At 38.6% G+C, this 14,992-nt stretch overlaps 2 protein-coding genes across 2 annotated transcripts; one reads left to right on the top strand and one right to left on the bottom strand.

The window, feature by feature from the left end:
• Positions 1 to 1,045: 1,045 nt before the first annotated feature.
• On the bottom strand, positions 1,046 to 5,434 carry LOC144648772 (histamine H2 receptor-like). The gene is made up of 3 exons (XM_078508236.1): positions 4,417 to 5,434; positions 3,176 to 3,389; positions 1,046 to 1,445 (listed from the first exon to the last, which is right to left on the bottom strand). The coding sequence occupies exons 1-3, from the start codon at positions 5,194 to 5,196 to the stop codon at positions 1,369 to 1,371; spliced, it is 1,071 nt and encodes a 356-aa protein (XP_078364362.1). The 5' UTR covers positions 5,197 to 5,434; the 3' UTR covers positions 1,046 to 1,368.
• A 1,851-nt stretch (positions 5,435 to 7,285) lies between these two features.
• LOC144652579 (glucose-6-phosphate exchanger SLC37A4-like) lies at positions 7,286 to 12,913 on the top strand. The gene is made up of 6 exons (XM_078512634.1): positions 7,286 to 7,714; positions 8,709 to 9,105; positions 10,478 to 10,563; positions 10,984 to 11,097; positions 11,922 to 12,060; positions 12,574 to 12,913. The coding sequence occupies exons 1-6, from the start codon at positions 7,298 to 7,300 to the stop codon at positions 12,735 to 12,737; spliced, it is 1,317 nt and encodes a 438-aa protein (XP_078368760.1). The 5' UTR covers positions 7,286 to 7,297; the 3' UTR covers positions 12,738 to 12,913.
• The last annotated feature ends 2,079 nt before the right edge of the window (positions 12,914 to 14,992 follow it).

Raw genomic sequence — 14,992 nt, 5'->3', positions numbered from 1 at the left:
AGTTAAAAAAAACTGATGCCGGTATGAATTTTTATTTAAGGTCGCGCGGGACCCTTGCTCATTAATATATTCATTAGCCAAATTTCTTGACGGAGTGCTATCTTGTAAAGTTTTAATTCACTACATTTTGAACATCGATTCCTATAAAATTTAACAAGGATATTCGGGGATGATGGAATTACACCATGATTGTCCTTTTACTGAGAGATGACCTTTGTCTGTGATGTTACAAGCCCTTAAAGTTTAACTGCAGATAATGCGATTTTGTGTCCAAGTTTTCAGCTAGTACAGCGCACCAAATTAAATGATTATATAGCTTAGTGATAAATCTTAACCTCTTTTGTGCTATGGCTAGAACGAAATTTTCGATTTCAAACACTGCTCCAAGTTAATGGCTCCTAAGAGAGCAAAAATGTGAAATCTTAACTTTGAAACGTGCTATCTTCATTTTGAGAAGGAAATTTAAAAATTCACTCTAGTCATAGCACAATAGAGTACACCAAGTTTATGTTCCTCGCGAATCAACTATTGAAATTCTATATCGGCGGAGAAAACTTGGACACAAAATTGCAGGTTTTGAGGCTTCCGAAGATCTTCCGAGTCAATGTTTACAACAACGTGTGATATATTCAAAGCTGTGAATCTAATTATGATAATTCCCTATGTTCCAGCGCACGTGGCACAAAGCTGAAAACAATTACTAGAAATTACTTGTACAAAAGAGTTTACAAACAAACATTCTCATGAATATTTCGTTTGTTGTCGGCTTTAGTCGTCCGGCAGTTCGTGCATACTCTTTAAATAAATACATACTAATGCATACAAGGGTCCTGCGCGACCTTAAGCAGGACGAATCATGGACACCAGCATGTCACCAAGTGAAGCCGATTTTTTTATTATATAAACTAAACACTTTTTTCACTATAGCGGTAGTCAGAAGCGCAGAGCGTTACGATCCAGTTACGATCGAGGGAGTCGTGAGCAGAGTTTTCTATTCCGCTGAAAATTAGATTGTCAAAGTCGCAAGCAGAAAGGAAGTACTCGGAGAGAACTAGCATTGTGATTGGTTTGTTCTTCCGTTTCTGCCTGCGATTCTGACAATCTGGTTTTCACTGTACGGAGTCAAAAGAAGCGGAATTGGAAGAAAATGAAAACTTCACTTACACCTCTAGTTTTTGATTTACGCTAAGTTGTAAGCGCTCTTACGACTTACGGACTCCGACTCCATCGCTACTGAAAGCCGGGGCTCTTTGTGACAGTTTATTCAATTCTCTTTACTCTGTACAAATAAAAACTGTAAGGCTGTTCGAGGCTGCATTTCTCTGTGGATCTAGAGGCGAGATTCTGCATTTCAGTGTTTGGAACCAGTTACTCCAAAAATATGCTCTGTGTTCTCGTCGAAAATGCAGACATCTTCCGCAACTCAATGCTTCGACCATACACATCTGAAAAAAATAATGAACATATCCCAATAAATAAAAATAAAAAGGTACAAATGACAAAGGACATTACATAGCGCGATCTGGCTGTTTGCAACAAATTGTGTCGATGCATGACTCCGTTCTGCTATAAAAATAAATAACGAGGCCACTTCGAAGGAATTGAAGAAAGAACATGTGAAAGAATTATGGATCCTGCCAATGCATGCTTTTAAGCATTGTCAGGATCCAGTGGAACCCCGTCGCCGATATAACGATATGCCAAGGGAGCAATAAAATATATCGTTATATCGAGGAATCGTTGTATCGAAACTCCCGATATAACGATATGGCCGTAAAATAATCGAAAATATCGTTATATTGGAGTAAACCTAACATATACTTTTTAACTGGACAAAGAGGCTTAGAACAGAGTATCATTTTCGTATATCATCGTACAAAGTTGTTGTCAGAAACGTTAGAGATTACTCGATTACTGTTATGTTATTGGATAAAATTCAATATCATTATGCTTAAATTGTGACTGTGTACCGATAATATCGTTATATCGGGGAAGATATTACGCTCGGTTCGCTCAATTCTCATCGTTATATCGGGAATATCGTTATATCGACGATCGTTATATCGGCGTTCTGTTCCATACATTTTACTGTAACTTTTGCCAGGACAGAGAATATTCATCGTTATATCGGGAATATCGTTATATCGACGATCGTTATATCGGCATTCTGTTCCATACATTTTACTGTAACTTTTGCCAGGACATAGAATATTCATCGTTATATCGAGGATCGTTTTATCGGGGTTCCACTGTATATATCAATGGCATGGACACAACTCGTCGAAGGCTCGTAGTAACAACATTGTGTCACACCCAGGGTACTTGACAGTTTGCCATGTCAGCCATGTCGACAACCACGCTGTCTTTTACTAAAAGTGACATTTTTGCAGATGAGCAGTAAGCGTTGGGGAGGGACAAGCCTACAAAATAGCTGCATTAATGGAGTTTCTAGCACTGGTAAAGAAAGATTTGAACCATGTTGATTCTTCGGATTCGCAAGTTTTCGCCACCTAAATCATAAGGTTTGTATTTTGTTGACTTAAAGGGGCTTTTTACGTATTTTCCCAGATTTTTAAACAGCCAAAATTTATATTGTTTCGAAGGAAACCTAAAAATAATGTTTCATTTTTTTTTTAAAAAAAAATGCTATATTAGAGCACTAAAACTGTTAACAAGCGTCTTTGGTTTCGGATGGCTAGGATGGAAATGGATTGCACTTTGAAATATTAAGGCTTAACTTTTCAAGCTGCTTTCGCGCGTCTTCAAAAAATCGATATTAATAGCCGTAACTTGATTTCTATCGGCAAATTAAGGTTATATCTTCCTTTAGATGTTCAAAGATAATATTTTTCATGGGTAAAGTTGCCAACCACTAGTTTCAGAGCAGTTTAGACCAAAAATCTGCGAAATCCCCGTGACGTAGCCCTTTTAAAAAAAACATTAGCTCACAAACCGGGAGTTACGGGCACCCCAGGACCCCTCTCCCCTAGCTACGCCCTTGTTCGGTCAATTTTCGGAGGCCGAGTATCGCCAAAAAGTTGCTTCGTTTTTGTGTCAATTTTGTTACAGCGGAAGTCACTTTTAATTTTAATATCACTTTCCACCTTATTTGTCCTTTGCATTCAGTATAATTACCGCGCAAGAGTTCCTTCCTCTTTTATACAATTTTACTTACCTGTTAAGTAAAATTTCTCACCAAAGCGACAGCATCTGTTCTTACAGCAGAAGTTCTTAAAGAGATCCTTGATTGAAGCTCGATACTGTTTGTTGCACAGAACATAAACCAGAGGATTTAACAGAGGGTTTACATGAGCCAGCAGCTCCGAGTAGAAGTAAGTGGTGTCGCTGTACGAGGAAGGACCTCGTATTAATATGAAAACACGGTAAGACTGAAACAAAACGCAAACAGAACAATATCAGAATCAAGATTCTCCTTAACATTTTACGAAACTACTTGGAGAATTTGGTTTTTAAAAAGTCGAGATGGCTGTTTTTCTGATTTGTTTGTTCTTTGTTAGTTTGTTTGCTTGTTTGGGTAATTGAAATTGTCAAAGCAAGGTGAAGAGACATTAGACTTACTGAATTATCGAACTGACAGAAAAGTTTGAAAATAGAATCTTGAAACAAGCTTGTTTCCATTTGTAGCAATCGTTTTCTTTTACAAGAGCGCGACATGCGAGTGGAAAAGCGAGCAAACAAAATTTTTAAGAGGGGAAGAGGAGGGAACCATTTTCTTTCCCCTGTCACCCATCCAAGCTTTCACGCGCTTCTATGCACTTAGCCTGCGTGGCCGGCGTTTAAATGGGAGGGAGATGGAGAGTTCTGCCCCCCCCCCCCCCTCCTGCCCCCAATCGCGCTTTGCGTTCTACTCGCGCTCAGACTCCCCTCCTCCATCCTTCCTTTTGAACGCTGGTCACGCAGGGCTACTAAGCACTCGACGACCTGCCCCTCTTTGCCTCCAGTCCTCTCTCTCTCCCAGTCCACTCTTTGTTTTTTCCTACGAGAGCTTTGAACAGTCTCGGTAAATTTCCTTTGCAGGCAGCGGGCACCCTTATATGAACTGACTTCGAACTCATACCAAAATTTACCAAAATTTGCCTCTGTAATGGAGATACTTCGTCTTAAAATATTTTGGACAGTTCTCTTTTTCATGGAAGGTTCTGAGTAAAAATTCGTATTATAAAATTTATAATAAAGACGTTTCGCTTTTACGGACAGTTTATTGATAGGGTCTTAAAGAGTTCAGATTCAACTTAATTTTGCCCTTGTTATATGGACACTTGGGTGATGCGACTATTTCTTCCCTTCGAGTTTTTACTTTTTTACTTGGAAAACCTATAATGTCACTACTCACAGCCACTTGTTTACCATTTATAATTGACTGTTCTAATTAGCTGCATGCGCTGCAATACTTACCAAGAAAGGAACGTAGCAAGCGCAAAACAACACAACAATCACAAACGTCAGCCGAGCGAAGCCTCCTTGTTGTTTGTTAACCTTGTGAATGCCTGCCCCTCTCTGCTGTTGCTCGGACAGTAGACTATTCACTCTTCGCTTCTTCTTAATAGAACACAAAATAGTCGTGCAAAAATACAGCAATGCCACGGTGACGAGACCTCCTTCAACTACTGTGGCATAAAGCAAACTTTTTCCTCTGGGCTCTTCTGACGTGAGGTCGAGAGCGCAGTATAATCCCTTCTCGTATAAACGAAACCTTCCAAAGCCCGTTGCAGGCAAGATTAAATGTAAACACGGCCAAATTAGGCCAAGAACTAGTGCCTTCTGAACCATCGCACATGTAATTTGGTTTCTGTAGTACAAAGGTCTTGTTACGGCTAGAAAACGAAGCAGGCACATAACAAACACGATGAGAAACGACCAGCTCAAAAACGTAGTAGAGATGAATGCTGTAATGGAGCACAGAATTTTGCCTCCCGTCCAGGCACAGTTTGCATACGAGATGATAGAAAATGGCAGCGTTGATAAAGGAATTAGCAAATCGCTAACGACTAGTGTCCGAACCACAAGATGACATCTGTTTTCTTCCAAGCCAGGGAGCTTCCAAATCGCTATTGCTGCCACGAGATTAGCCAAGAATGACAAGAACTGTATAGTTGCCATCGAGATAAGTTCGGCGAAGTTTTCGCATAATAACTTGGCCGGCGTAGAATCAGTTTGGTTGTCTGTTGAATTCATTTAGGAAATGTTGTGTAGCTTCTTTCTGAACAACTTCTATCCAGGATAAATACAAATTAAACGATTATTGATTGGTGCTACGAATTGTTATAAATCCTTTGTTTCTACGCTCAAGTCTACCAGCTTGCTTCGCTTTTATCGACGTACCAGGAAGTCATGTAAAGAGATCACTTTAAAGATCGTAAAAGAAAACGATATCTTTTCCATTTTCAAAGGCCGCGTTTTCAATTACGGATCATTATATTTCTGTGTTTACCCGCATTCTAATTATACATGTTTCTGTGATTTTTCTTGAATATAACAATAGAAAAGCTTTTGCAACTTGTTTGTTTAAGTGATTGGCCTGTTTCCCCCGCCTTCACGTATTGCCGGTGCGCGGGAGTTTAATAACTCAGATTCAATTTAAAAGGAATTCGAATGAGTTTATTCTCGTCCATGTATTTGAAACAAGGAAGGTACTACAGCTTCTGTATGTGTTATTGCGCTAAACGTTGAGATTTTGACTTAAGCAAACATCTTTTGTGAAAAATGACAGCCTTGTTAATAATTGTTTTCATCAATGGAAGGCTTTTGTGTTTATCCTAAACTAAAAATCAATTCGAATCATTTCATATAGAAACCCGAGGTTGCAGCTGTATAAATGTTCTGTTTTTTGTCACAAAAAGTGAAAAGGAAAACGAAAAAGCCAATCATTGCGTCAAGAAAATATATAATTGAATTGGCATCCTCGGATAAAGGCGAGAATTTATTATTGGGCATATATATTTGACTGAATAAAAAGACTAATACCATCTTCCTTCGCTTAGCTTCAACCCACGAATCAGCGCCTTTTATACCTTGACTAGAAATTTTACGTAAGTGCTCCCACACGTTAGAAGTCTTAGAACTGCGCCCACTCGATCCAAAAAAGTATTGCTCAACTTTGAAAATAAATCTATCACGTTTCCGAGCAATAACTTTAAGTCTATTTGCCAAAAGAAACGATGCTAGCAAGCTGTGTCATTATTGGTATACTAACTGCTAATATATGAAAATATATAATTAACGACAGCAGTAAAATATACCGAAAACTCGAGGCTCGTCTCACTCTTACAGTTCTGACGCATAAGGCCAGGCTCTTTTCAAACTGTTCAAATCAATGAAACACTCGTAAACACGTTAAAACAGCATTTGAAACTTTACTGAGAAAAAAAATTAAAAGACAGACCAATTTTGCTAAAGTGATCATTCCTTCTTATTGAAAGTTATCAGTATAAATGACACTTGTAGGCATTCGATTCCGTCCTTTTCACTCATGTGTGCGGCCAAAGTGGGATTCAATTTCGTTTGGCCATACGCAGGAGAATCTTACTCAATGAGTGACATTGAGAAATCTTGTCTGATTCTCGTTTTATCTTTTTTTACACTTTTATTATCTTTTTTTTTTTTCAGTCACTTTTTTTTTGACCCCTTGATGACAACCTCACAAGTATCGCACAAATCCGAAAAAAAAATGAGTGCGGACAGCTGTGTCTATTTTCTTCTGGTCCGGCCATTTATACTGATTTTCTGTTGCATTTGAACAATTGCCGTCAATTTATTAGTATCTTTTTAGTGGATTATTTCGTACATTGTGTAAACAGGCCAAAAAGGGATGCAAACCTAAAAGGCAAAGGTTTATCAACGTGATAAGGAAATAACTTCAACATGCGCTCATAAATTTAGCGCATGTTGAAGTTATTTCTTAGCTTAGAAAACAGCTCAGAAGCCACACTGAAGGCACCGAAATAGCAATCTCTTGTTTTCCTATTAGATTCCGGTCACATTTAATATCGAGATATGACTTCTCATTCAACTGTCTTTGAAGTATTGAAAACGATACAACCTCTTTTTGCAGTTTCTCTTTTATAAAAAAGGACAATTCTGAAAACTAAACAGAAATATAAAAAACTGTTTATGAGGTTCTCGTTATTTTTTTAATATTTGAAACATTTATTTTTATGTTAAAAATTATTCATATCACATCGCGCTTGCAACGAACAGAAGTCGGTTTGTGCGCAAATGAGTAGAGAGGAGAGGGAAAGTAAATTTTTACGCCTGGTCACGTGATACAAACACAAACATGGCGGCTCCGAAGGACTCAAATTTTCATCGTTATCAAAGAATACGATGGACGGTTTATATTTCGCTGTTTCTAGGTTATTCCTCTTATTACTTCTCCAGAAAATCATACACATTTGCTATACCGGCTTTAATACGGGATCTAAAATTAAAAAAGAACGAGCTTGGAGTGATAACGAGTGGCTTTGCGGCGATGTACGGAGTCGGTAAATTTACCGGCGGACTTTTGTCTGATTCCTTGAGTCCTAGGACGATGTTTACAGCGGGAATGTTATTAACTGGTATTATAAACATTATAATCGGTTTTACTGGTAACGTATGGTTGTTGACATTTCTTTGGAGCGTCAATGGATTAGCACAAGGTTGTGGTTGGCCGCCATGTACCAAGTTGCTCCGAGAATGGTTTTCCCCCTACGAGGTAACCTTTTACTTTTTTGTGGGGTAGAATAGTCAATATATATGTGTAAGTTTAACATTTATTATGGAGGGAATTTTTTTAGATAATCACCTGTTTCCCCAGGGGTAGGTCACTGGGAATCCCAGGGAAAATTATTTAACTTCCAGAGGGGGGCTTATTAACAAAGAGGCTTTGTTAATAAGCCCCCTTTATGATAAGCCCCCTCTGGAAGTTGGATCTTTTAAATAAGCCCCCCCCCCCACCCAACCCTGCCATAAATGGTAAATCATAACAGGTGTTGAACAAGAAAACATGATATTACACTTTTCCTGTGCCTTTCAATGACACGCGAACTCAGCTCAAGTCAACAGTTACGTTTTTCGCTGCAGTCAATCATCTAAACGGACCTCTCAGGAAGCAGAATTTCCATTCAGCGGTTTTAAAGGTCATGTCTGTTGGTTTTGATTGGTAGTTTGCGATCCATTTTGTTTGTTTCTGTTTTCAAGGTTCATTGGCTGTTGAGATAACTTTGTTTGACAACAGCCAAAAGACACAATAATTTTGTTAGTTGGGTTTTAAACTTCAGAGTTTGTATGTAATTGAAATGTGTAGTAAAGTTGCTTATCCACTACATTCACTTTTAAGCCTATAGAGCTCGTCCCAACAAGCTCCTGAGAGCTCTTCTGTGTGATGTGGGTAAATAAATTACATTTTACAAAATTTTACAATTACATGTTTACTATTTTGTGAAAATGTTACTAAACAGCAATTAAACATCAAAAAGTCCACTTTACTTTTTATTGGTACCCTTACTGATATATGGTTTGAAATAAGCACCTCCCAAATAAGAGGGGTTTTAATAGAGTTTTTACGGTATATGGATTAGGAAATAAAGGACATTCTACTCTAAGGGGAAGCTGCTGTTATTTACACTCATTTCTTTTACACCTAGTCATGGTTTCAATTAATGTTTTTTTAATTGGAACTGAAAGAGTGTATGCCCCCTTTATTTCAGTTTGGTACACTTTGGAGCCTTCTCACGGCTGGATGTAACCTAGCAACAAGCTTATCACCAATATTAACAGCATTTCTAACTACAAACTATGGCTGGTCGGCAGCGTTCATCACTCCTGGTATCAGCACAGCTGTAATGTCTGTCTTAGTTTATTGTGTTATTTGTGACTCTCCATCAGAGATAGGGCTGGATGAATTTAACCAAAGAACTACAATGATGTCAAGAACAGAACAAAAGACAGTGAAAAATAAGAGAGAACAGATTAAAGCAATGTTACTGAGTCCGTTTTTGTGGATTTTAAGTGCTGGGTATCTTATGACACTGTTTGTGAAAACAGGAGTCGGCGAGTGGTCACAGCTCTTCTTGATGCAGACAATAGGAAAATCACAATATGATAGTGAGTGTAAATGGGTAATAGGAGCCTAGTGGCCCATCAGGCCAAAGCTTTTCCCGGTTTTCCATAGAATGAAGTGACTAGGAGTATTTCTACTGCCCCCTTGGATGAGATGCTAGTCCATCGCAGTGACCTGTGTAGACTTGCCCCAAGTCGCTCGTTTTTTTCTTTGCATCTATAGTTACTTAAATAAAATCGCTTTGAAATCAAGCGAGAAAGACCACTTGAGTTTAATCACCTTTTAAATCGCGTGCGAGAGATCACGCGGGATTCATTTCTGTGAACGCGCGCCCGAAGGAAAACAAACAGTTAGGAAAAGCTCGGAACGAGCGACTTGTGTCACTTGCAGGAAATCGATTCTGGCTGACGTTTATTGCCGCGAAAAATTGCATCATGCTTGTGTGCACTGAATTGGTTTCTTTTATCGTATTGACGTCAGTTTCGTACGCCGTGTGCAGCTGACGCGCGCTGTGGCGTGTGTTAAAATTGCGCTTTTCTTCCCTTTTTTGTGGGAAATCATACTCAAGGCCCTTGATGGCTCTCTCATTTCTATAAGATTTAAAAGGGACATGTACAAAAAAGACATTTGTGTTGTTTGTTCTAAAACGGTTTAACAGCCGATGTGAGAAGGAAACAAGTCTGCTCAAGAGGTGAAAAGTTAAACGCAAGCCTGTCTCGCGAGCAGCGCGCGCTAAGTTGGCGGGCACAGCGCGCTCAGTAAGTTCGCGCGCAATACAATATGATTGACATAATCTCGATGGCGTCACCGGTGGAAAAATCCACCGGTGACGCCATATTTCAGAATTGGTGCGCTGCAGGTGAGACAAGTCGCTCGTTCCGCAACGATCCTCCGCCATTTTGTTTCTCATACCCGCGCGCGCCCTCCGTTTCTGTATCCAGCGGTCTCCTGCGAATCTAACGAGCGACTTGGAGCAAGTCTATGACCTGTGTTGACCTCCAGCATTAAAATCCCTGGTACCCATTTATACACCTGGGTGTTTTGCCCAAGAACACAACACAATGACCCTGGCTAGGGCTCAAACCCAGACCACTTGATCTGGAGTCCAGTGCACCAACCATTAGGCCACTGCACCTCCCTATGGCCTTACAGGCAAACTAATGCTGGGGAGAGGGGTAACCCTGCATTGGACTAGCACCCATCCAGGGGGAGTAGAAATACTCCTAGTCACTTCATGCTTTGGAAACTGGGCTAAGCTTAGCTTCAGTGGTATGGCCACTTGGCTCAATGCAGACTTTACCTATTATTTGAACTTTTTCAACCTTTGACCTCAGTTTTTAGAATCCAAAATTCTACAGGCCCCATTATTTTGTCATGTAGCAGTGTAACTCACTGATTGTTTTTTGTTTTCCTCAGGTAGTATTGCTATAAGCTTTTTAGAAATTGGTGGACTCTTTGGCAGTGTAGCATCTGGTTATGTAACTGACAAACTGGTGCGAAAGGTAGGACACAAAATTATTTCAGGACCATTAACTTTTTTATGAGCCTGAGGGGAAGGCTTGGTGGTTGTTTTGGGGGGAGGGGGATGGGAGGAAGGGGGCATGCCATTATACTTCTTTAGGCTTAGTTAAAGTTGAGCCAATGCGACAATCAGTAGACTCTATCTTACCATCTATGTAAAGAATATGTAATCGTCGTTTATATTTTCTTATTACATTCTAGTTTGAACAGAATTTGTATAAACTAATCACTATATGCATTGAAATATGCATTTTTTTGGAGTTACCAGAGTAGATTGTGTGGAAGGTCAGGAAGGCCTGTGCCCTACATTTTTTGGGCTATGCTTGCATGTTTTTATATGTATTAATTAGCAACATGTTGTCAACAAAATTACTTTAACATAGCTTGTATTTTTTTCATAGTATGGAATGTCAACAGTGTCCAGCCCCAGAATTTCTCCCATGATTTACTTTGCATTTATTCAGCTAGCATGCTTGTACCTCTTACATACAGCTGTGACATCAACTACATCATTGGTATGGAATGTTTTCCTTTTATTTATACATATAAATTGATTTGTAAAAGTTAAATCAAATTGCAAAGAGTAAAAGTAGGAAACAATGTTATGTGCATTTTGCCAATATCCTGATAATTTCCCAAGCCTTTGTTCAGTGCTCGGAAAATGTGCTGCTGGTCATCCAGGACAAATGGATTTTTCTGCCCAGCAAGTTTCTTTTTCATTTTCACTTGCCTGATGGGCAAGGGAACTTGTCCAAAAAGCAAAGTTGGAATTTTTTAAAGTAAAACCAGTGAGCAGCACGTCTGCGAACTACTTGAGTTGTAAAACTTTTTTATTTTCTCCTACGCGTTTCGTGTGACTAGTGCACACTTCTTCAGGGAGTTTAACAATACAATCAAGTATACCTGTATATATACCTAGATACAATTCTGCATTTCGCAAAAAAACACCTACGGATATGCGTATACAAACCGCTAAGTAATGCGTCTAGGAAACAGGCGGAAAAATATTAAAGGTGTGACATACTTTGAGTGTGACATAACTATTTGGGGCCCACAGTTTAAGATTACTTAGCGGTTTGTATACGCATATCCGTAGGTGTTTTTTTGCGAAATGCAGAATTGTATCTAGGTATATATACAGGTATACTTGATTGTATTGTTAAACTCCCTGAAGAAGTGTGCACTAGTCACACGAAACGCGTAGGAGAAAATAAAAAAGTTTTACAACTCAAGTAGTTCGCAGACGTGCTGCTCACTGGTTTTACTTTAAAAAAAAAAAAGCCCTGTTGTTACAACATTGGAGGTTTTCAGTACTTAGATGCCTTTTGTTCCATTGCAGTGGTTTATCTCAGCATTGATATTCGGCATAGGATTTTCACTTTACACAGCCATTAACTTGTATGGAGTCTTAGCCATGGAGAATGGTCCCCCAGGACTGTCTGGAACATCGCATGCGATTGTTGCCCTTGCAGCAAATGGTGAGATCTTATTCTGTTAAATAGTTACCACTAGTTACTTTATATAAGGCAAGGCAGATCACCAGGGTTGATTCACTGGAAAAAGGGAAGGCAAAGGTTGGGGAATTGTAAAAGCAAGTTAGATAATACCCGGTAATTGTAGAAGCCACTAGTGTAAAGTGTAAAAATTTACCACAAATGTAATATTTCCCTCAAATATTTTAAGGTTGTGATAAATATGATTTTACAACCTCTAAAAACTCAATTATCACCGGCTTTCAGTGTTACGTGCAAAGTGGCTTTCTATCGACATCCATCTTTCGATGTGCTAGACAAATGAGATGGATTGAAATTCGCCAATCACAACCCACTAGCATGACATTCTGAACTTGTGGGCTCTTTTTTAATGAAACCAACACCAGTATGCATCGATTTTGATTGGCTCATTTCAAACAGCATGTTGAAAAACGTGTGGGGAATAACATATTGATATGAGCATATTGATGGCTTCTTCTTATTTTTTTTTGTACCCAGTTGGAGCGACCCTTGCAGGAATTCCTCTGACGACAATCAGCAAGTCCTATGACTGGGGAGCTGTTTTTGTTGCTCTTGAACTGGCTTCTTTGTTCTGTGGCTGTTTATTGATTGGTGCAAGAAATGTCAGCAGGCACATGATTGATCCATCGAAGCTGGAATGAAGATTCTACAGGCAGTTCCAACATAAACAAAGGATCAAGACCCAACTGGGGGCATGGTTTACTTTTGTTAATTTACCGGTACCTTTCAATTTTTCTTTTTCCATTAAAGTGGTTATACTATTTTTTTAAATCAAATATTTAAAAATCCATGAAAATAAATAAGAACACTTTCTTTAGATTATCGGTATATAGAACTTTAAGCAAACATAACATAACATAACATAACATAATCCTCTTCGCGCCTAGGAGGCACATGAGGCTGAGACCAGAGATTTCCATTGCTCCTTTCCATGGCTGCCTTCTCAAGTTCTTTCCACATCTTCCCTGCTGTTTTCATTTCTGCCTCGATCGTCCTCCTCCAAGTCTCCCGTGGACGTCCTTTCTTCCTTCTTCCACTATCCGGTGTCCATCTTAATGCAGTTCGTGTTATGCTAAGCAAACATAGTAACATTTAAATATATTGATAAAAAAGTAACTTGAAATAATAATTTTTTTTTTACAATGTATGTTAATCTACATATAAAATGTCATAATTCTTTCAGTTCATTAGGTAATGATTGGTACAATTATTTATTTTTGTAATTTAAGTGTCTGTTTGATCATACATTTTTATAGACAGCAACATATCTCCACAAAGTTTCTACATTTTAAGAACAGCCATTCTTGTAATAACTTCTTTCCAGTCAACACATGTTCTCTTGAAATGGTAAATAACACTTTGCCCTGCTCAAAAGGTTGCAACAGAGATTTCCATTGTATAGCTAGTAATTTTTCCCCATCAGTATGCACTCTTATTGGCTTATTCAAGGTCATATGACACCTAACAATAAAAACTGTTTCACGCCAAGTCTGCGAGCAGCCAACATTGCAAAATCTATGACGTCAGAGGGTCACATTGCAATGTTGCCTGGTAATGATGACCAACAAGCTCCCGTTGTGCTATAAAACAAAACACTTAATGACTGATCCCTAGGGAAACCAGTTAATTTTGTTTCCTCTGATAACAATGTTTCCCGAGCTGAATTGAGATTCTTGGGAAACAAAATTAACTGTTTCCCTCAGGATACTGGACCAGTCATTAAGAACGTTGGAACAATTTGACCATCCTGTTGGAACAAGTTTAATTCAATTCAGACGTCAGTTAAACAAAATCCAACATTTGGCCACATGTTGCAATAAGGACTAACAATGTTAGGTGTTGGTTCATCAGTGTCCATTTTAATTGTATTACTGGAAGGACCTTCAAACTTGGCTATACAGACGCTAAAATGTAAATGTAACATGGTGCATCTTGCTCATCTTAATATTAGCCATCCAGTGTTTCTTTCAGCATACTGGTATATGCTTTTTCAGCTGTCATTTGTAAACCATTTTTTTGATATTTGAAGATTGCATTGTGTAAAGTGCAAACATGTGCCCCAAGGGTGTTTATAGCCAGGGAAGGAGACATATCTCCCACATGCACTGAAGGTGTTTGAGATTTCAGCCAACAAATTCTAAACTGAGTGATAATGTCGCATTACCGATAATTTTTTCGACTTTTTTTGCTTGTTTACAAGCAAAAAGTAGGAGAATAGCGTTTACGTTGGGTAAAATCTGAACCGGAAGGGATCGCATTCTTGTTAACTCTCAAGGGACTGTTTTAATTTCTCAAGGGAATACTTTCCGCTGTGGGTGATCAAAGCGCGTGACTTGTAAAGTGTCACTCTATAGTTGTGCTTCAGCACTTCCGTTCTTGTTGAAAAAACGTGACTTGTCAAATTTACAAACGTTATATGATAACAATCAAAAACGTGAGTAGCCCAAATCTTACGTCACATAACCAATTAAGAATGTAAGGGGTTCAGCGCTCGAAGGCAGCAAAGTTTAAAACGATTAAGAACGCAATTTGTCATGGTACAAGTCTTTAGGCGCTAATATTAATTTAACCTAAAACGATTAACAACGCAAATTTGTACTCGTACAAGTCTTTCACACACTAAAACGTTGCTAATAGTTAACCAAAGGGAACTCATTTCGTGACAATTGATTATTAAATGTGTTAAGTGATATTTACAAGTGTTTTTGTAGCCTGATGTGAAATTACTTCCAGTGGAAGCAGTAAGGGACGGACCATTATTTTCTTGGGAGGGGGGATGAAAAATGTTCGTCTGCAAACTTTTTATTTTAGTTTATGCACCTCTGCAAACATTTTTTTTCGAAATTCTTACTATTTTTTATTATTCATATCGTTTTTGCAAACAATTTATTTTGTC

Source organism: Oculina patagonica, chromosome 4, assembly GCF_052425735.1.
Source record: "Oculina patagonica isolate OP01 chromosome 4, crgOcupat, whole genome shotgun sequence".
NCBI classification, from domain to species: Eukaryota; Metazoa; Cnidaria; class Anthozoa; order Scleractinia; family Oculinidae; genus Oculina; species Oculina patagonica.
This window is presented reverse-complemented; position numbering and strand designations above follow the sequence as displayed.